A 23,079-nucleotide genomic window follows, 5' to 3' on the forward strand; every position below is an offset into this window, starting at 1 on the left:
AATTGTTGTAAAAGTGACCGCGTTAAGCTTTAAATAATAGTTCCTAATCTCTCCGGTGGCGCTAGTTAGGCTCTGGGACATGAGTATAACATGAACCATATAAGGCAACAAATAACCCGACCAAATTACGTAGGTTGTTTTTGGTAGTATTTCGGTGCATGGTGGCGCCGCCTAATTACTGTTTTTTGATGGACACTTCATACATAGAGATTTGGCTCCTTTATACAGTCTCCATGCAGCATACGTTCAAGACGCCCTTATGTGGCCGAATGTGAAGGATGTATGGATGTTTGCATCATGTGTTGCCTGTTGAAGCTCAGTCGCACCCTTAATAAATTTCCTTGTCCTACAACATAGGACCAAGATTCTTCTATACTACTGACAAGGATAAACAAATGAAACTGCAATATACATGTGCTTATTTTATTAGACTTCGCACCGTTATATACAAATATAATGTATAAATAAATAACAACTCTTTATAAAATATCATCGATTATGTATCGGCGCGTTGCGCGGCGAACAACTAAACACGTGAAGGCCTCTGGTTCACTAGATAGACGTTCCCAGCAGTCGTGACCGAAGTCGTACACAGCAGAAGCGGTGGCCGCTGGCCCGGGGCCGCGGCCAAGCCGACAATCGTTTATCGAAACACTCTAAGGAAAAGTGTAGGTATTGAGATGACAGATGGACGAAAATTCATGTCATAATTTTATTTTAGCCAATCAAAACTTTTAAAGTGGTTAAGGGCGATGTGTTTGTGTATTGAACCCTCGTGGACATCAGCTGCCGGTCCGTTGGCCACCAGGCCACTTTGGAGATGAAATTGGTACATTTAAATAAAAGTGATAGATGCTCAGCTGGTGGTATTTTGTGCTGACAATGTTATTTATTCACAATAGCATATAAACTATCATCTGAAAAAATGTTTCAAGTGGGATGCGATGACTGAAAAAAAATCATGTCCTGTTCTTTCATATTCATGTGACCAGCTGACGGTTTTTCCACCTCGATACAACCGGCTGGCGATTTTTTTTAAATTTACAATAGCATCAAAACTATCACCTGACAAACTTTCAATCGGGATGCGATACAATTTTTTTTTCGTGTTTAGGTGGCTGCCGTTTCTCCACCCACAAACGGAGCGGCAGCTGCTGCCTCGAGGGTTAGTTACACATCGCTTTACAAGTTACAGCCCGGAATGCAATGACCGACGAAATTTTCGCCTGGCCCGCGGTTTAATAACTTTAAGCGCTATCGCTTACGTATCCAAATATACCACATACCTATATGTGTCACATAAGTCATATGGACTGTTTTTCGAAGTCAAAGATGTACTGAGAGCTTCGTCTACATATATTCCGTCGCTGACTTCCATACGTGACTTGAGTTTCGATTGGCTTAGGCTAGGTTCACACGGCGTAAATTTTTGCCGTATACGGGATTTTATCGAATACCGTAGTAACATGAAATTTGTATGGCAACTTACAAAATCGTTCACACGTCTAGACGGCTTTCCCGCATAGACGCCGTGTGAACGATTTTGGAAGTTGCCATACAAATTTTGCTGTCACTACGGTATTCGATAAAATCCCGTACCTATACGGAATACGGGAAAAATTAACGCCGTGTGAACCTAAGAGTTTTCGATTTTCTATAAACGATGTCACTTGTCAAAGCCCCCTGAGCGACAAGGTGACAACTGTGTTGCGAAAACACCCGCCTATCTAACATTAAAAGTACATGCACCTAAACATTTCAATGTCATAAGCTAAACTGCTCGTTTCAGGAAATATGTGACGTTACACAGGGAAAGGTACCTACATTACGGCGGTCGGAGCTAACGCTGTTATTAACGACGCTCCAATACTATTATTGCGGTGCTACGCGGCGTAAGCGGCAACCGCCATAAGGTACCTTTACCCGTGGAACGTCACATACTTATAAGGATAAGACACAATACAAAAAAATAAACAATAAGTAGGTAGTCTAAATCTGGCCTCGCGATAGAATTAATAGGACAAGCTTCGAGGTTTATCGCAACACAGACTTTTATGTTTGACATATTGGCATTCGTTCCTTTTACACGTGTTGGTAAAGAATGAATTTGATGGAAAAGCGATAGTGTCACCTAATCGGTGTTTTGTCGCCCAGAGCATCGGCCCGTGTACTGACTGCCATCCTGACGTATCTAAACACTTAAACATACAATATTTCAAAATCGCCTACTCGTTAAAATTGCCCCTTACACGGGTATCTACTAAAATTAGGTGCTTCGGTACACAGCAAGCGAGTGCCAGTGTATGCTTCTCCATGTAACCTATCGCAACCTGGAAAAATGAACCAGCGATACTCAATTTAGGTGGCCCGCCAGGTGATCCATAACCTTGCCATCCCTACATCGTCAAATTTATCTCGCGGCCCGGAGCTACAAGGCAAAACCGTCTTTGTGGCCTGTTTTCCGCAATAACGCGTTTTTTTTTTCAAAAACCAAATTAGTTTATTTTTCTACACTTGCAAAGGCAAGCCGTAGAAACCGTTACCGTTAGGTTAGATTTGTTATACCCTTTTATAAATCTGACGTATTTGAAAGAATCAACGCGTTCGAAAATGAAACATCGGACAGAAAATATTTCAAGGTTGCGATAGAAAACCACTTCTACGTGTTCTATGCCTAGAGTTGGTAATACCACGAGTCTTAGAAGTCTATTTCAAGATTTTTTCTTAGACGACACTTGTAGTCTTGAAGTGACTCATAATGAAAGCCAATTGCTCGTTCTGTCTAAACAAAAGTAAAGAATATTCTGTGTTTGTGAATCATAATTAGCTCCATGCATGAATATTTTATTTTTGTAATCATAATTTATATATTCATAATAGTTTGAACACCAGACAAAATAAAAATATTTTTGTAAACCTTCACATTATTTGATTAAAAAATATTTATAATGTTGAAAAAGTTTGAGCGTTTGAAACGCTCAATTTTTTGGCGCGAATTCGACAGCGTGATGACGTCACACGTTGGACGGTCCAACTGACGTGTGCTACTAATGACACTTATGTGAACTAATCTGTCGAACACGTGATGTCACGTGACGTTTCGCGCGTTTCGCTCACTAGCTTTCCGCGGGCAAATTTTTGCACTTTTTATTTATTATTTTAAGCAATTAAATGATAATTTAATAACGGAAATGCATTTGTAACATGATATAACGGTAACAAACATCCGAATAAAAAATATTTCGTTCAAATATAAACTTCATGCATGAGGCTAATTATTGTACTTATGTTAGACGTGCTAGTGCTCGTCACTGTCCTAGTCGCAGTACGCAGTACATGCCATCTTTAAACGTAGACGTACGTAGTCATTAGCAATAGAGGTGACAGCAGGGTGTCAACTATTAGGCATTAGAAAATCGATCACTAGGACGTTTATCTTATATGGAGACAACGCGTCTGGAATTTATTGAACTCGATTCTTTGCAGACGTTTGTAACCACTCGAGCTTTGACTACAAATTAGGGGAGTCTTAAATGCAAGGACCAGAAAGACCGTGTCTTACCAACACTAACTAATATGCCTACTGTGCACATTCACATTTCACGTCTTGCTTCTTCACATTTCAAATCGTTTTACTATTTAACCGCGTGTGTTTTGTCAAATTGCACACACCGTGGCTTGTTTACGCGGAGTCGCTCTAACAGTGATGCATTTCTGTCCTTTATTCGGCAAACGAAAGTGACACCATCACCATACTACGCAAGTCCACGAAATGAATCGCTGTTAGAGAACGACGCAAGATGAACATGAAAGTGCGCTAGTGTGGTCTTTAGCTATTCAGTGTCGACTTAGGGTACCGCTAAACAGCGCTTATACGGGCACGCCATCAAAGACTGGAACTTCACAATTATTTCACATTTTAAAACAGGTAACATTACATTTTAGGGGAACTGTAATGAGTTACGCCAATGACTACAGCCATGATTTCAACAATGATTTTCGTGACCAAGCCCACTTTTCAAGAGGCTTATTATTCGGTGCCGCGTGAGCCTGCCTTGTCGACATCGACACTACTACAGCAGAACATTCAACTAATTACATCAAGACTTACAGCGATATTTTATATTTATAGTCATCCAACATTGGTGTTCGACCTATTTACTTAGCCTAGCCTAGCCTAGCTTTGCTTAGCCGTCGTGTCTAGCCTGCGTGTAAACAAGTACATAAAAATGGGAAAAACATTCACTTAAAAATCCCTGCTTATTCTTGTTCGATTAACCTTATATTAGTGAGTGTGCGCCGACAGAACAGCATAAATGATTACTGGAAAACTTTCTGGAACACATCATTGTATTTGATAACTTACTATCGACTTATTTTAAACTGCGACCCGTAGGTGTATAAATAAATAGTTGACTATATTTATTTCATTAATTATGTTATAATTTCATTTGTACCTACTTATCCTAATTGGTGTTTGATATTAGGTAACGTTGTCATGGTTAAAGTTAAGGAAGGTTCCTACTTAAGGCTACGAGTATGTTGTAAAATTTAAACGTTTATGAGAGTTGTGCGTGCCGCGAGGCGACCTCCACACTTACAACGACGAGTCCTGCCATATGGACGGCCATCTCAATTCACGAGACCAAGCAAACTAGTAAATTTTGACCCGAGATCTGGGCGAGAATGGCAGTTCGACCAGTCTGATCGTACTGCCATTCTCGGCACCAGATTTACTCAATTTTATCTGGCTCCGTTTAACAGTTTGCTTTAAAATTCTCGCTGTGCATAGCTCGATTCACTTTCGCTATCTACTAACTATTTACATTTAAATATGACTACTCCTTCCAGCCTCTCAATCGGGATTTAAATAACGACCTAGCGATTGTTCATTGTCTCAATCGTAGGTAATCTTAAGAGTTTATTCCCTCTCATAAGGGCTACTGAAGATTAGATTCCCGACGATGAGGCTGTGCGATATGATAAATATACCTACTTCGTTCTATTTAGGCCTCTTATATTGCTGTGTTCGTTCTGGATTGAATATCAAAAATTACTTATTGGTCATTTTCACTATTTATTTAAGTACTATTATCGTTGTGATTTCATTGTGTGTCTGTTTTCCAGCGACCAGTAAGTATTGGACTGTAGTTTTTACAAAGATTATTGTACATATACGAACACTTTACCGTAAGCCTTATTATTAATATTTGTGCAGAAAAGTATAAAGCAGGGATGCTGCGAATATTCGTATCCGCATCCGCAACCGCGGAACTTCCGCATTATTTTTAACATCCCCACCTGCATCCGCATAAAATCGATGCGTAACTTAAACGGATGCGGATGTGGAACAGGTAGGTCAGGAACGTCTTAGCGGCGGCGCAATAGGAATCTCGTTTCGTTTTTGTGATTCGTCGATCGAGCACTTTAGCCTATGACGGACAGCGACAAGAAGTGAAAAGATTATTTTATTTGGACTTTAGTATAGTCATAGAGTAACTTATACTAGAGCGGTACTGTCATAGTAAATTTTGTAACCCCAGTAAATTCACTGCCATCTGTCGACACACTTTAAAACTAAAAATAAATATTTATAAAAATACGATAAAATGTATTTAAATATGGATAAATGATTTTTTTATTTGCATTAATTATTTTTATATGATTTTGACCCATGTTCTTTCACTGGTATGCGTTAAAATTATAAATAACAAACGAAACAGTCAACGCCCTCTATACGAGTGTAGGCCAAAACTAGTGGCGCCATCTGATCGAGAATCAAATTTTCGTGATTTTCGAGGCACGTTTTTTCCTTAGACTGTATCCATCTATTACGGAGTTATATCTATCTTTGGTATAGTAATGCGATTGTGGGGCACCTATATTCTTGTTCAAATACTATGTTTCGTTTTTTTTTTAAATAAAAATTACTAAAGTGTAATATTTGACGTTTTTTATGTGCCTAATCTCGACATCCGCATCCGCATCTGCGGATGTGAGCCTTTAAAAATCCGCATCCGCGAATGTCTAAAAATCGGCATCCGCAACATCCCTGTATATGTATAAGTACGGAGTAACTTTCATTATTTTCTTTTCACTGTCTGTTTTTGCATTTTAGTTTTCATCCCGCACATACGAGTAGGTATTTAACTCTGGCAAGCCAGCTTTCTCAGTAGAAAAACCTGCTGTTTCAGCAAATTTGAAAATTGATATTTGAAGGATCGATCTCTGACACAATTTTTTTATTTCGCGCTTTTTCTATTGACAAAGTTGGCGTGCCAGAATATAGTTGTCTATAAACAACTTAGCACATCCATTGTCAGGTAAAAAAATAAACAGTAGGTACTCCAAAAACCATGCATTACCTATAGGCGCCCGCTAGGCGGTTTGGCGGGCCACATAAGTGCCAAGTTTCATATTTAAAAATCCTGTAACTTTTATTTTGTTAGTTCTTAGTCTCGCCACTATGTGACGCATTTGCACTTTCAATGTAAGCATAAATAACGTAAAAATTCAATTATGTGTTAAGTAGGTAACTAATGTTATAAATTGACCTGATCCTTTTTCCTTCGACCCTTCTGGTGAATTTTCTTAATAATGCGTTTTGATAATGTCATGGACTCATGGTATAATGTAGATTACTTTAAGCGTATCTTAATAAATAGCGGCGATCAGCGAGTAGCAGTGAATGACTTTCTTTGTGAGGGTTTGGCATGAAATAGGTAAAGGGCGCTCAGTACTTACTTTATACTGGCAGCGTAAATAGCCACAGCTATCATCGGCAATGGGGTTGGCCGGTCGAAATAATTAGCAGATGGCGCCAGCATAGCTTGCCCTGTCAATCCCTACAATTGTGTCAAATTTTTGTTTTTTTTAATGCCCTGGATGTCAGCCCTTTAAGCCAAATCTCATAGAAAAAGGGGCAAGCTATGATGGCGCCATCTCTGCAAACCTTTGACAGTTGCCAACCCCATTAATATCAACCGGGATCTACATCTACACGCAGGTCTGCACGAAGAATAGTCGATTGCTACTCGCTTATCGCAGACAGCCGCCTTAGTTTCCTGATCTAAACCAGAACTGTGACGTCTTCAAGACGAGACTATTAGGATAATACGCGATGTTACAAGTTTACAGTGAGCCAAGGATTTGACCCGAGGCCGAGGGCCAGGCTCCTGCCTCGTTTTTCGCAGGCCGGATCGTATGTTCTTTGGCCCGGGCCGGATCCGACAACTGCATGAACTATGTGTCGTTAGAGCCAGCCGGCGGAGTGGTGCGGCGCGTGTCCGTGCAGCGGCGTGACGCCGGCCAGCTTGGCGAGCGCGGCGCAGCGGCCGCACGGCGCACCGCCGCCGCTGCCGCCGCCGCCGCCGCTCGGCCGCGGCGCGATCCCCGTCGTCTCGGCGCAGCCGCACTGCTGCTCCTGCTGCGAAACACAAAACCGGTTGTAAATTTTATCCTTCTAAATCCCAGAAACTTTGGTTTTATTTTTGGTTTTAACAGTTCAGTACAAAGCTTGCGCCAGCTTTTATAAATAAGTAAATCTATTACATCCGTCGACATGTTGGTCAAATAATGGAAGAGTATTATTAAAAGACCAATTTTCTGTGGCATCGATGGATGCTTAGGAACCTGTAAACTACGTGAGGATTTAGGTATCCTAGTGGCAGTGGCAAGTCGGGCAATAAAAGTCAGGTACCTACCGTACATTCCGTGCTTAATACTACCACTACCTGCACTAATGTTTCGAGTCCCGCTCCGTAAGGCCGTGCAAGTGCGAAAGAGATAGCATGATTCCGATGATCCACGACTCGCCACATAGTTTTGCGGTAAGTATAGTCGTTTTCAAAATACAGTGTTAGCGGCCGCATTCATGTAATTTCGGAGTATTTCCGCTGTGCTGTCTGACGTTAGGTACCGCTCTGTCCGCAAGTAGGTGGCACTGACATACAGAAGGTACATACCTTATTGGCGTCGTCGTCGATGCTGGCGAGCAGCGGCTCCCGGGAGCCGCCGCGGCCGGGCGCGTCGGCGGGCGGCGGCGGCGGCGCGCGCGCCGGCGGCGGCGTGGGCGGCGCGCGCGCCGGCACCGAGCTCGCGCGCTGCAGCGCCTCCGCCGCCGGACGATCCTATAGATACACAGTGAGGTTCAAAACCCAGAGATTGTAAACGGTGCCAACTGACAGGAATCCAAATCCGACTTCAAGAGAGACAAAATAAACATTCCAACTAGCAAATTATGTCGTAAAAAAGGCAGCATTATGTTTCTCTTTCAGTTATTGATCGAGAGATAGATCTGTAAAATGTCGAAAGAAGGATCTGAGCACGTTCTCTCAACGCGATTTGAGCGCACTTCTTTCAGCTTTTTAGTGCTGTAAATATCGTATGAGTATCGTATGAATAACCAAATAGTGGAAAGAATATCGAGTAATCGCAACTCGTATGCTACGAGGGCTGATCCGAAAGTTGTTAGCTAGCTGCTCCGGCTCTACTCATGCGATCACAATATTATGTGAGGCCAAGACTCGTTTTGGGTCGCTGCGCCATTGAGTAAGTATACATATAACATTATTTATCGATTTATACATTAGAAATAGTAGAAGGAACATAATAATTAGTCCCGGGCAAATTTAAGTTCGATTTTCAAAGATTTCAATACGAATTTCATTTAAATGTGCCTAAAATTGCCGTTTTTTCTAAGGAATCCGTAACTCCATACAAAACAATTTTCAGTTAAAACTATATAATAAAAAAATATATTCTCATTAATTAAAAAAACATAGCCATAATTAGCATTGAAATATCCCTCACAATGGTATAAATAACATTGTGATCGCAGGAGTAGAGCCGGAGCAGCTAACAACTTTCGGATCAGCCCTCGTACTTAGTTCTATGATAGTCATCAGAATCTCTTTCATTAGACTTATTTATCGTAATATAGCAGCGCGGTTGCAATCACTCTACTCTTTGGTCGTGAGAGCGCAAGCATAAACGGCACTCATACAACATTTTATTATATTTATCTATTTCAGAAGACCGTGACGGTTGACAAATTTGAGTGACAGAAAATAAAAGTAAAAGATAAAGTATTTCCCATATACTACTCTTTGGTATTTCCGCTTACTAAAATACAATTGAATATTGAATCCGACCATTTAAATAAAAGAGGTGTGAAAATCTACTAACAAAATATTCATAGCCGTAACGTAACTTGGTTGTTCCACAAAATTAACTTCATTCGGAATAACAATTCATTGAATAAACGAATTTCACTCAACCCAGACCCCCCCCACACACGACTTAATACTCAGGTGCTCTTGGGCCGCGCTAAATATGTTACACATCCTCACCCGTTCCTCCGCTTGCCGCCGCGAGTCCGAGAACTTCTTCCGCTTGCGCTTGAGCGCGGCGAGGGCGGTGAGCGGGTGCAGCGGGCCGCCCGCGCGCCGCTCGCTGCGCTGCGAGTCGCTGCCCGACTCCGATCGCTCGCTGCCACTGCAACCACACACAACTTACCAACCCACGCTGGAAAGACCAGTGAGACGAGTTAGTAGCATGCAACAGTGCAATATTGTTACTTTTAATCTGGCGTTTTTGACCGATTTAGGGTATACTTGGTTACAGTTTAGTTCATAAATATGTACACATTTCTTCACCTGAATCCATTGCAATAAGGTGAACAAATGTATAGGTACGTATTTATAAATTCGACTGTATCTACAATGGTTGTTACGAAACTATTGACCAACTTTAACTTAAGGCGGAGAAAGAATGCACTGTAGGCAATTTATTTTGAGACAGACTCAAAAAAAAGAAACCGCTTGAATAAGTGTACTTAGACCGGCTCAATACAAAAATCCGATTTTTTGTCAATTTGGATTTTGGATACAACTGGTTTTCAATAATTTTGTAGGTACCTACCGACATTGTAGGTATTAGGTAAAGGTAAAATATGCTGTTTCATTGGTTCCTACTGGAAGGGACCATATTTTGAAGTTTAGAACCGATCATAAACACCAGTAGGTATGAAAACGCATTTAACTCTTTAGAACCCAAAAACCGGCTAATTGTATCTACATTAATAGGGAAGGGCACGAAAGTGTAAAACGAGAATTGAATTTTATTAAATGCAATTAGTAAGTGCAGAAGAATGTTAGACAATGAAACTTAGAAATACTAAATTAAACTAATTCTGTTATTCGGCTAGGTATTTATTTATTATTAAAACGGTACTCTAGAAGTCTAAATGCTATATAGAGGCTCTAAACAAAAGAAATAACAAAATGTTAACATTAAAAGATTCAAAGCTAATTTTATTCTACATATAACAATTTTTTTATAATATACGATAAGAATAAGGCATGCATCCACTTAATTATCTGTTCACAACTTATCTGTAGGTGGGTATTCCTTTTACTAAGCACCACTCTTGTTAGTGACCTATGTATGTACCTACGCCTTAATGGAGAATAATCTAGGCCTATTCATATGTGCTTTGCGCAGCCGGTGTTTCACCCTTTTAGCTGGTTTCTCTTGTAGGGTGCGCTATACGCCATATATGTAGATTCCAATTATAGGTAGGTACTAAATTTGAGAACACATCCGACATCGAACCTATGTACAGTTGGTGTAGTACAGTTGTTTTAATTGATGTCCCCCTTTCAAAATCATAATCACAATTTATTGGTAATAAAAATATCAATTCCAGGTCAGACTTTACTTGTACGACTTTGAAGGATTCGTAGAAGAGTTCGTAGACGTGACGACAAACATTGATTAAAACCGATTGGACTGGATGGAGAAACACATTTGCACAACTTCTGTAGGTAAATTAAAAATTCAATTTGGCTTAATTTCGCATTTAAAATTACCAATTCATTCAAATTTCATACCTACGAGTATATGAAATTGTTTAAACGAAAAGTAAAAATATAATGTTTATGTGAACGAACCTGGGCGATTGTCGGTTATGGTCGCAGACGGAGTCCTCGGAGCGGGAGCGGCCGATGAGGCGCGAGACGCGCGCGGCGCGCGCCGCCTCGATGATGGTGCCCCAGCGGCGCTTGTGCGGCGGCTTGCGGCGCCCGGGCGCCGGCGCCGCGTCGCTCAGGCTGGACTGGCTGGCGCGCAGGCGCCCGCCCAGCAGCTGCGACAGCTGCGAGTGCGACCCGTGCTCGTGATGCAGCGACGCCAGGAACTCGTCCACGGGCGCCAGCGACCCGCCCGGCGCCGTGATGTTGAAGCCCTTCATCAGCCGCCGCTCCTTCTGCCGGTTCTTCTTGCCGCCGCCGCCCCCTGCCGGTTAGAGTCAATAATGTTGAGGATCGTCCGCACCGCTGACGAAATACTCTGAAGCACCGTAAACTGAACTGCGTCAAAATCGCAAGAAGTTATTACATAGGTAGCGTGTTTATCGACGCGATGACATCGATCGGCGGCGGTTGAAAACGAGACTCGCGAGTCACGTCACAGCGTTAACGGTGCGTCAGCGTATTTTGAGGTGCGGTGTGCCATGAGAGAGGTGATTACAGTGCGTATCTTACACGTTAATTCAATAAGTACCAATACTTCAAAATGTTGAAGCAATTTTTGTTACCTTATTTTATTAAGGTTTTACCTAGTTTTCTTTGTTAATAAAGATTGGTCGAGAATATGATTAAATGCCAAGCGATTATTAAACTTAAAAAGAACTTGAAAACTTGATGTTTATGTTGTATAATGACTTAGAATTCGATTTAATCTGTGGTCCTTATTAAACTACTTAATTTTAATAAGGGCCAGAGAGAGGATTTAAAAAAAGGCTTATTCAAGTAAATTTGACGCAGGTACCTTAGATGAAATTTCGTATGTAGATAGTTTGAGTCCCGGGAAAGGGCACAGGATAGTTTTAAACCATGCATTAAGGGGGTGAAATATAATATGGAAGTATTAATTCTACGCAGACGAAGTTGCGACAAAATCTAGTTTCTTATAGCCCACGAAGTTGATTTCAGAGCTGCGCGAATTAAGTTGAAGCGTGCGACTCGTTCCTTGTGCACAATTCACGTTAGTTGTTTACCGGGCGCACCCGCATTGGCGGTGGACGTGTTCATGCCGGAGTTGCGCAGGATCTCGACCAGCTCGCAGCGGAAGGCGGACACGTCCTGCTTGATCTCGTTGACGTCGTCCTCGGTCACGCCACCGCACTCGGCACGCCGCTGCTGCACGGTCACGTAACGACGCACCAGGTTACGCATTATCGCCTGCAAGTAGGTACAAACATCTTTTTAATCAGTAATCACAATCAGTAATCATTTATTGCTTTCATCTATCTTTCTATCTATCTTTGACCTCCTCCTAATTTCCATACCGTAATCTCAAGTAACTACATACTCGTACCTATATAACAACTGTGGTCCAATTTTTTACGTTGATAATGGACGAACTTATAGGTATTTGAATTAGACTCGTTACATTTATTTTCGAGCTTTGATATACTTAGATACTAATGTTTGTTCTATACACCGTGTTTTTATCGAATGGGGTTGGCAACTGTCAAAGGTTTGCATAAATGGTGCCATCATACTCGTAGCTTGCCCTTTTATCTGTGAGATTTGGCTAAAAAACTAAAATTTGACACAATTCTCGGGATTAACAGGGTAAGCTATGCTGGCGCCATCTATGCAAACCTTTGACAGTTGCCAACCCCATAAATACTTCGACCGGCCAACCCCATTCCGTTAACTTCGTACGTTTAACCTTTTCGACGCCGTGTCAAACACAAAAGCTGTCATCCAGACGCTACGTCACCGAAGTGTCAAAACTGAAATTGAACTTTATGCATATGCATGTAGGTCTATGTTGCTCTGTGGTCTATGACCGATTAATCGGTCTTTGGCGTTGAACCTACGGTGCGTTATGCGTATATATCGGTCATTGGCGTACAAAAGGTTAAGAAAACTAAATGGCATAGTTTTTTTTGTCGATATTATATCACGTATCTGACGTACCTAAATACCTATTCAACATAATTTCAAAAATATGTAGTTATGAGTAAAAATTTTACACGAATTTGGACCATAAGTAGTAATGTAAGTTGGGACCAAAGTTACCTGCTTTCGCGGTAGCTTGCATCATAAAAGGGCTTGGCAATTCAAGCCAAGAAACTGGCCCTGGCATAATTTTTAACAACTGCCATATGCAGCTAAGACGGACGTTACTACGTCATCTTGATACATAAACTCATTTGCATGCATTCAAAAGTTATACTTAATTAACTTATTTATTACTTAAATATTTCAGGCTCACCTGGTAACGGAAATCGCGTTCGTTGGCTTGCTTTGCCTTTCTCTGAAAATAATAAACAACAAGTTATAATAGACAATATTTATTAACTCGGGATATCCAATAGCTGGCTCTCATTTGCTGGCTCTGACTTGGCTGGCAATAAACTCGTATTAAGCAAAGTAAAAAAATTAAAAATGTTTCTTAAAATCTCAAGAAAAAAAACTAATTCATCATAAAGAATTTTTTGACCGGCTTGGCATCGACTTGAAACATATCAGTAGCTACTCTATAAAACGGATATTATTTTATTTTATCGTTTTTGAAGTCCGTTTTCTTTTTTTAAAGGTTGTGTTAATGTAACGCTGTAAACCAGTTATATATGTCAGATACGCAGCGCACGGTATGACACCCGTCACCCGCACCCGTAAGCCTCGGGCCTCACCCTGATGGTCCGCATGTGCTCGCGCTTGGCGCGCGCGTGTCCGCACATGCGGCGCTGCAGCCAGCGCCACGCGTACAGCAGCGACTTGGGCGACGGCACCACGTTGAACGGCGGCGGCACCGTGCCGCCCTCCTCGAAGTAGCTGATCCACAGCTTGCTGCGCGCGAACTTCCACTCCACGTCAGCGCGCTCCTGCAACCCATACATAACACACATTATTACACATTTTAGGAAGCGATATCCCTCGAAGCGTAACCACCAGGGGGTCTATCCACCACCAATTTAACTACCTACCTACATTTCTACCATCATGTTAAGTACCTATACGAAAAATGAAAATGGTATCAAAGAAAAACTTGTCACACCATTTTTTCCCTAAAAAGTTCGAAGAATTCGTGTCTTTGGCGGCGGGTTCGTATCTCTCTCGTCTCTTAAAGTATCAAAAGAAAACACTCACGGAGATGAGTTGGTATGAGTGATTCATCATAGCAATGAGCAGGTTCAGCAGCACGATGACGTTGATGACGGCGTACGTGCCGAACATCAGCATGCCCCAGAAGCGCGTGAAGATCTTGATGCCGTCCAGCTCGAACGAGTCCAGGTCCACGAGGCCGAATGCCGCCCAGAACAGAGTCTGCATCGTTTCGAATAAACTGGAACATACAAGGCGATTTCTTGTACAGAAGCAGACCATAAATATTATGTACAGTCAGAATCAAATGGCCGACCTGACGCTTTGAGCGCGATAGCGATACGCGTGCTTTTTGCCGGGCGCATGCCCTCAGACCGCGGACTGGACTCAAGGCCGTTTATACATTTGGTCCAGGCTGCGGCCTCACGGTGCAAAGTCGGCCAAAGTCCAACGTTTGAAGCGTGCTTGACATAGGCGCCTTGGGCACCCTCATGCTACAATAGTAGATTGTATGACTAGGGAATAAAACGATCCATTTCAGGCGAGGTGAGCATATAGCTACCCGAGCCGGAACGGCGAGGGTCGATAAGCACAGCGAGGTTAAAACGGGTTTTGTCACCGAGTTAACTCTACTTTTCACTTTGAATAAAAAAACAACAGGTTGGTACTTATTTTATATTTTATGCTATGTTTTTCCCGGGTAGATTAATTGTATTCTGAGTCAATTCGGGGGGCGAAAGAGGTATTCCGGGCAGATTTATTGAATTCTGATTTGATTCGGAAGTAAATGTAGGCAAAATCAAAAATATGTATACATATTTTCCCTAGGGACTAAAATACGATTTTTGCCCCGCTTTGCAGGTCTAATATGAAGCCCTTTTAGAGCATGAGAAGTGAAAAGGCATTTAACAGTTAACTGACTTGGCAAACCGCCGCCACACGATGCAGGCATCAGGATCAGGGATGGTGCCGTTGGCGCTGCTTGGAGTGGTCACACAGCGCTTCTTCTCCATGTCCGCGTAGTACCACAACAGCTGGTTCAGCCCTGAAATAGGTAGTGTTTTTGATGTATCTGTATACTATATCTTTTTGATGTAGTGCTTTTGGTCAAGAAATTCCGCCTTCTCTAGATTTATATGATACAAAGACATACCGCACGAGAAAGCAAAGATGACAAGTATATCAAGCACGAAGAACTTGAGGATATCCAGGACCATGCGGCTCAGCGAGACCTGCAGCGGGCCCAGGTGCGGGTTGACGCTGAAGATGTAAACCAGCTTGAGGCTGCTGAAGATGTTGGCGGCGGAGAACAGCCCCTCGGAGAGCAGCATGGGGTCCCACGCGTCCCACTTTTCGCGGGGCTGGTTCCACTGTAGACCCTGTGCCATCTCTCGTCGCACCTGCGGTATAGAGCATTTTCACTTACCTAAACTTGTACTTTGTCAAGTCCGAAAAAAGTTAAACAGTAGGTTTTATGTCTGTCGCATAATAGGCAGTTACAGTACCCGGCGATAAATATTGCACAATTGCACATCGGTTTTACATGTACCTGGACGTTCATATTTTATTTTTTATTAAATAAGAAAGAATTACATTTTCGTTACGTGTACTGGACTTTACCGGCTATTTAAAAATTGTGATTTTAATAGGTAAAGTCAGGGCCGGATTTCCGCCTAGACCCACAAGGCCCGGTCCTAGGGGCCCAGGCAACCTAACAACGGTTTTGAGATGGAGAAGGGGGCCCCTCTAAATTCCAAGTGTCATACCAAGTGCCTAGGGGCCCTGGGTCTCTAAACGCAGGCTTGGGTAAAGTCGATGCCACAGATATGTGTACACTTTTTATTTTACCCTTGCCTACTCCTTTGTAAGAAGTTGAAAAATGTAAATATATTAACGTACCTACTGTACCTACTTATTATTTTATAACTCTTCTGAATGATACCTGAAAGTGCGAGACGATCCTAAGCGCGACGGTGGCGACGTACAGCGAGTTGGTGACGAAGTCGATGACGTTCCACATGTCGTGCACGTACTCGCGCAGCCCCATGTCCCACAGCTGCTTCACCTCGCTCCAGATCAAGCCTGGAACACGTTCACCATCATTTAGCAAGTCAAGTTTTAATTAAATATACATGTTTCGATTTTTTACGGTATTCCAAATTCCAAACTGCCTATTTTATACGGTTGTATTGCTGCGGTGCCCCCCGGCGGGACATTATGCCCCATACTACATGATTTCTGTGTATATGTAGACCGGGGAACTCACCGCTGACCCAGGCGAGAATGAGATGACCCACTTGGCACCCCCCCCGCGGGACACCGGCTGGCCTTGTTATACACTACATGGTTACTGTACTGTGTGTAGACCCGCGGAACTCACCGCTGACCCAGGCGAGGATGAGCCACTCCACGAGCGAGGGCGGCGCCCCCCGGCGGGACACTGGCGGCTGGCCTTGATTGGTTCGTTCCCACCCTATCCCCATCGTTGCTGTCTCGATGCGCTGAGACGCCAGGATTAATAAAACTGGAATAAAAACGTCTTAATGGAATGCAGTTCATACTGTATTTAATTTATCGTAAAAGTAGTTTAACTAGTAGATATTTAGTTGCAGTTATTTATCCTAGTTCCGGCCATAAAAATTTATAATCCAAACTTTGCTGCTGAAATTTGAACCTCACATGTAGACAATAGAGTTGATTTTGTTTTGTATAAAAATTTTACAAAACCAAGGAAACACAACTGTTGCAATTGAATATCATTAAAATTTCATCGAATTGAATAAGTACCAGGACCTTTCAGGGCCTTTGGATATTATAAAAGAGGTACCTACATAAAAATAATTTTTATTTCCTTGTAGCTGCATAGAATATCATACATCCATAATTATGTATGCGGCAAGCGGCAAATGTTACATCGAAATACTAATAACAAAGGTGTGTCATAGTTGAAAGACTAAAGAACATTTTACTCGTACATCTACCACATCATGATATCTTTATGGAGTCGCAGGCGTACATAGGCTACGGAGACTGCTTAACATCAGGCGGGCCGTATGCTTGTTTGCCACCGACGTAGTATAAAAAAAAAATCTTTGTCATGATGCAGACTGTACTCACACAGGAACATGAAGTAGCTGGCGGAGTGGCACAGGAACTTGATGAAGGGCTTGCGCAGCGTGCGGCCGGGCGCGGAGTGCGGCGCGGCCACGTACGCCAGCGCGTGCAGCGGGAACATGGCGCCGATGCGCGCCATCTCCAACGCCTGCAGCAGCATGTTCTTGCGCCGGAAGCCGGGCACGCTCTCGTACCAGATCGAGGCTAGCAGCTGCTGCACGTTCGGGTGCGCTACGAACTGAAAACTTAATAGGTCAGCGAAAGAATTCGATGACGGTCATTATCGATCGTCTATTCTGAGAGAGAGAGCGGAAGATAAAGGAATTTCGAAATTTGTTTTTCTCGGTACCTAGTTCCTCAATTATGTGCCGAGACAAGGCGATGTTTATTTTGATTTCAATATTTAATTTTTTAGGCATTCTACTTAAGATGCTTCATTGCTAGAACATTTTTCAAGCCAGCGGGAAACGAGTTCAACCGTCCGGTAATGTAAGTGTAGGTATACATATTATAATTATCTAGCACTATAGGCCCAACAGACTAAAATAATGCACAAATAATTGCCTAATGTCAACAGTCTCTCATCTACGTCCCTCGAATAGACTGACTTTCTTTGAATATCAATTTAGGTACACTGTAGGCATGCAGAAAACCGATACGAAAACACGATTGGGATACTGCCCCCCTGCTTATCGTATGTGCAGTACTTGCACAAAAAACATCGTTTAAATAAAGAACTTATTCAAAGAGAATAAGATAAACAATGGCATGACGTTTCAACTGCGATTACTGCATATATACGTTGTTATCACAACAGGATAATATTTTTTTAATACAGTTGCTTAAAAAGTGCTACTTTACTGTTTAGCGTGCAGAAAGTTGGTTTTCGCGAACTAGTGCTTTTTACTTTTCCAGCTTTTTTAAATTTAATTTTCACCGTAGTAGGGTAAATATGAGTTCCAGCGCACAGGGGGTGGAGTAGGGGGAGAGGACACACCCGAAGCCACGCCCTTTGTGCCACGCCCCTCTTGTCCCGAGCCACGCCCTTTTTGGCCGCGCCCATTTTGGCCACGCCCCTGTTGGTCCCAAGCCACGCCTATTTTGGCCACGCCCCCTTTGGCAAAGGAATTGCTTTTTGGACAACTTCATTATTTTTCGACTGTATTATTATGATGTTACAGGATTAATAATATAAAAGTTTCGAATTCCTTACTTGTTGTTTTTCTTATTTTTTCGCAACTGTATTAAAAAACGTCGTTCGATACACGTGCGGAAATGTCATTCTTCACTCGTCCCGAGTATCTCGGTACTCGTGAAGTAAAGTAATGACATACTTTCCGCACTAGCATCGAAATGTACTAAACTACTCGCACTAGCTACCCTACGAGTCTTCAGATCAGGTACCGTTGAATGGCGTCTTGGTTAGTTTGAGTCGCCAAATTTCCATCTGTTCGAACGCTCGGCGTTAGCTGTCGGCGCTAGCGTTCGACTCGTGGTCTAGCTATGTTAGTGCAGTAGCTTCTGCTGCTTCTGGCATGTGCGTTATTGGATCATAGAGTTCCTATATATATAAGCCTTCGCTCACTCATTCGACAAGTATGAACGAGTGAGCGAAGCGCAGCTCGTACATTCAACTAGGTAGCTATGTTAGTGCGGTACCTTCTTCTGGCGCAGCTTGATGGCCAGCTTGAGGCGCGACAGGCGCATGCGCTCCGGCGCGCCGGGCTCGGCTAGCGGCGGGGTGGCGGCGCCCGTCTCGTGGTTCAGCAGCACTTGCAGCTCGTGCGAGGTGCGCGTGTGGTCCAGCAGCGCGGTCGCGAACTCCTGGCACTGCGCGCGCAGCTCCTGCCACAATACATCCCCACGTTACGCAGGGCAAAAAGAAACAGAACACCTAAGAAATCCTGGTATCGCACATTCAAAGTTAAGGGTATAAACGTAGCGTTCGACCGCCAAATTCCACGAATGACCACGACAATTCTTCCAAGAACTTACTCTAAATAGATTATCAAGCATATACCACCAGCCCCGAAATACCTATGATGGTTCTTATTATTCTGTTATCCCCAAGACCAAATATGATCAATTGAGTATGGAGTACGCGTTGAAAAACTTGTAAATATTAAAGTATAACGAGAAATGTGTTTACGTTTATAGTTTATTTAGATAAGTCAAAAGAGAAAATTGTAATAACAACGTTTCATAGCAACATCTAAAATCAACGACAAAACACTTTAGTGTAAAGAGGATGTTCATCCTTAATATTCCCTCTTCTTTTTCAAACCGAAGGCTTCGCATAGTTTGAACAGTCTTGGTTTGTAAAGAGGTTTCGTAAACATATCAGCAAGTTGATCTGCTGTCGGTACTTGCTCAATTGTTATATCTTTTTCAGACACACACTGTCTCACATAGAAGTGTTTCAGTTTTATGTGTTTCGTCTTCCGGTGTTGCTCATATGGAGGATTGTACGCAAGCTTGATTGCAGACTCATTGTCAATGCGCAAAATTGGCGTATCTAGTTTTATTTTCAGGTCTTGGAACAATCTCCTTAGCCAAACAATCTCACGGCTGGCTTCACTAGCCGCTACTATCTCCGCCTCTGTAGATGATAGTGCAATGACAGTTTGCTTCGAACTTCGCCATGATATTGCTGAACCAGCATACAGGCATACTATTCCACTAGTGGAGCACCCCGTCGCGTCGTCTCCACCGTGATCGGCATCGCTGTAGCACACCAGGCGCTTTTCACCTTTCTTATACTCAAGCCCTGTATCGACAGTTCCCTTCAAATATCTAAGTATTCTTTTTACTTGTTGTACATTACTTGAGGTAGGTTTATCTAGGTTTCGTGATACAACTCCAACTGCATACGCAATATCCGGTCTCGTCCCAACCATTAAGTACGATAAGGACCCAACGGCTTCCCGGTAAGGAAAGTCTAACTGGTCAGGACTTTGATGATCCTCCATTACTCTTTCAGGCTTTAGTATGGGTGTTCCAACCTCCTTACAGTTATTCATTCCATACTTTTCAAGCAATTTTATCGTGTAAGCCGTTTGGTGGACTTTAATAGTACCATCTTTGTGTTGATCTATTTCAAGCCCCAGAAAATAGGACGGTATCTTCGTGGTGATTTTAAAACGTCCTTTTAACTCATTGTTCATGAAGTCATCAGCCTCTTTTACGTCTGACGCGGCCAACAATCCGTCATCGACATATAGTGCGAGCAGTATTTTCTTCTGTTCTCGTTCTCTGACATAAACACAAGGATCTGCTTCACTCTGAATGAAACCTGACCCTATAAGAAAGTCATGGATGCACTCGTTCCAACACTTAGGCGCCTGTTTCAACCCGTATAGGCTTCTTTTCAGTTTGCATACTCGATTCGTTCCATCGTCGTATCCCTCTGGCTGTCGCATAAAGATCTCTTCCTTGACAGTACCGTAAAGAAAAGCAGTAGTGACGTCAAACTGTCTAAGTACTAAACCTTCATTAGCAGCAATACTAAGTAGCATCCGGATTGTGCTCATTTTTGCTACAGGGCTAAATGTTTGGTCATAATCTATACCCTTCTTTTGTGTATATCCAACAGCGACTAATCGTGCTTTGTACTTATCGACTGTACCGTCAGGGTTTCTTTTGATTTTAAAGACCCATTTGCATCTTAGTGCTTTTCTATTTTTTGGTAGGGTTGTCAATTCCCAGGTTTCGTTCCCTTGTAGGGATTGTACTTCATTGTTCATGGCTTCTATCCACTTATCTTTTTCAGGGCTTCTTAGGACGTCTTGGTACGAAGTGGGTTCAGAGATAGATATAGCCTCATTAAGAAATTGATAAAAACTAAACCACTTCGGAGGTTTTATCTGGTTCCGATCGCGAAGCTGTCGTGTCGGAGGTTCAATATCTGCTGTCTCTTCATCTTCCATTGACTCGTAATCCTCAATGACACTTGCCTCTGAAGGTGGATGAGCGTGACTTTGATCGCGGTAGTCATCTTCGACGCATGCCTCTAAAGGTGGAGGAGTGTGACTCACCTCACGGAATTCCTCTCCCACACTTGCCTCTATAGGTGGAGGAGTGTGACGACTCACCTCGCGGCAACGCCCTTCAATGGTACCCTCTTCAAGTCGATGAGAGTGACTCTTCTTGCTAGCAGTTTCAGATTCTGTAAGAGACAAAGGAAAGTCATAGGTGTTTGTTTTAGGCTGAGGCTTTATCGAGTTTCTACCTATCTTGGTTTCCTCAGCTAGAGGTGCTTCATTAAAGACAACATCTCGGGATCTGATAAGTTTTAGTTCCTCTATATTGAAAACTCTGTAACCTTCATCGCCGTCATACCCGATGAGTATTCCTGTTTGTGCTTTTTTGTCCAGCTTACTAGTCCTTTTCTGCTTTGGGAGATGGACGTAGCAGTCGCATCCTATTACCCTTAGGTGATCAATTCTTGGCTTCTTGCCATACCATGTCTCGTGAGGAGACATTCCTTCTACAGGAGTAGGCCCTGTCCTGTTTAGGATGTACACCGATGTATTTGTTACTTCAGCCCATAGACCTTCTGGGATCTTATTGCGGGCGTGCATCAGTGTCCTTGTCATCTCTACGACCGTGCGATTTTCTCTTTCTGTGGACATATTCTGCTCAGGAGTGTATGGCATGGTAAACCTTTGTTTGATCCCATATTTTCTCAAAGTATTCCTTACTAATTCATTGTCAAATTCTCCTCCATTATCGCTTAACAATTCCTGTATTACGTGTCCGGAAGTTTTCGCTTCAGCAAGAAAGTCCTTTAGCCGTGCGTGGACTTCAGACTTCTGTCTCAGAAAGTAGATCCAGCGATACTTTGAGTAAGCGTCTTTGAACAGAACGTAGTATCTACACTTCGAGATCGAGTAAGGAAAGGGACCGCATACATCAGTGCTGATTATCTCTCCAGCCTTTGTGGCTCTTGGTCTCATACCAAATTTTTGCCTATGGCTCTTTCCAAAAACGCAGCCTTCACAAATATCTGATGAACTTGACGAGTTTAACTTTACTTCTAGCTCTTGCTGTATCAGTTTGGCCACATGTCTCTTGTTCTGATGTTCCAGGCGTTCATGGTAGAGTTGAAGGTTCTGAGGTGCTGATAATTGGTTCACTTTCACTTCAAGCTTCGGCATCAATACCTTGACATTAAGTTTATATAAATCGCCATATTTGGCTCGATTTCCAAGTAATAGCACTTTTTCATCATCCTTCAATATACAAGACAAGCCATTTGACTTAAAAGAACTATTTTTCAGCGTATCTTGCGCGTACAGCACGGAAAATAAGTTTCGTTTAATGCTTGGTATGTACCATACGTTTGATAGGATTACTTGCTCTTTGTGGCCGTTAATGTCAGCTTCAAGATGGATTGAGCCTTTTCCTAGGGCTTGTATCTCCTGTCCATTGGCTGTCATTACTCTCGTAGAGGACTCATCAAAATTTTCAAAAGTTTTATATATATCTCTTCTGTTAGAGACGTGACTTGTCGAGCCATTATCTACATACCACGAGTATGGATCCGTATTCTTTGTTTCGCAGGTAAGAGCAAGGTCAGTCAGTGTCAATGTTACAATATTATAGGTTTGCTTCGGAGGTTTAGGAGGTCTACCATCCGCAATCCACTTCTTGCAGGCTGTGACTTTGTGAAAGCCTTCTCCACAGTAATTGCATTTCTTGAACTTCTTATTTCTTTGCTTTTCGTACTGTTTGTTCCCTCATAACATAAGTAGTTCGTTACTTCCTCCGGCTTCTTCATTACTTTTTTGATTCAGAGACCTCTCGTGTGCGCATAATTGCGTAGTCAAGTTCTCTATGTTCCTGT

The 23,079-nt window shown here is 42.5% G+C and overlaps 1 protein-coding gene across 1 annotated transcript in view; it reads right to left on the reverse strand.

Moving 5' to 3' along the window:
• Nucleotides 1–414: 414 nt before the first annotated feature.
• The window catches only part of LOC134741559 (transient receptor potential-gamma protein-like), a 47,239-nt gene continuing 24,574 nt past the window's right edge, over nt 415–23,079 (reverse strand). Inside the window, exons 7-20 of the mRNA XM_063674385.1 lie at nt 18,894–19,079; nt 17,238–17,472; nt 16,501–16,644; nt 16,063–16,202; nt 15,274–15,520; nt 15,042–15,165; nt 14,166–14,361; nt 13,709–13,900; nt 13,288–13,329; nt 12,059–12,242; nt 10,953–11,295; nt 9,351–9,495; nt 7,944–8,129; nt 415–7,417 (exon numbers count right to left, since the gene is read on the reverse strand). Coding sequence (XP_063530455.1) covers nt 7,253–7,417; nt 7,944–8,129; nt 9,351–9,495; nt 10,953–11,295; nt 12,059–12,242; nt 13,288–13,329; nt 13,709–13,900; nt 14,166–14,361; nt 15,042–15,165; nt 15,274–15,520; nt 16,063–16,202; nt 16,501–16,644; nt 17,238–17,472; nt 18,894–19,079 — 2,529 coding nt within the window. The 3' untranslated portion in view covers nt 415–7,252. The remainder of the gene's footprint in view (nt 7,418–7,943; nt 8,130–9,350; nt 9,496–10,952; nt 11,296–12,058; nt 12,243–13,287; nt 13,330–13,708; nt 13,901–14,165; nt 14,362–15,041; nt 15,166–15,273; nt 15,521–16,062; nt 16,203–16,500; nt 16,645–17,237; nt 17,473–18,893; nt 19,080–23,079) is intronic.

This window comes from Cydia strobilella, chromosome 5, assembly GCF_947568885.1.
Source record: "Cydia strobilella chromosome 5, ilCydStro3.1, whole genome shotgun sequence".
NCBI classification, from domain to species: domain Eukaryota; kingdom Metazoa; phylum Arthropoda; class Insecta; order Lepidoptera; family Tortricidae; genus Cydia; species Cydia strobilella.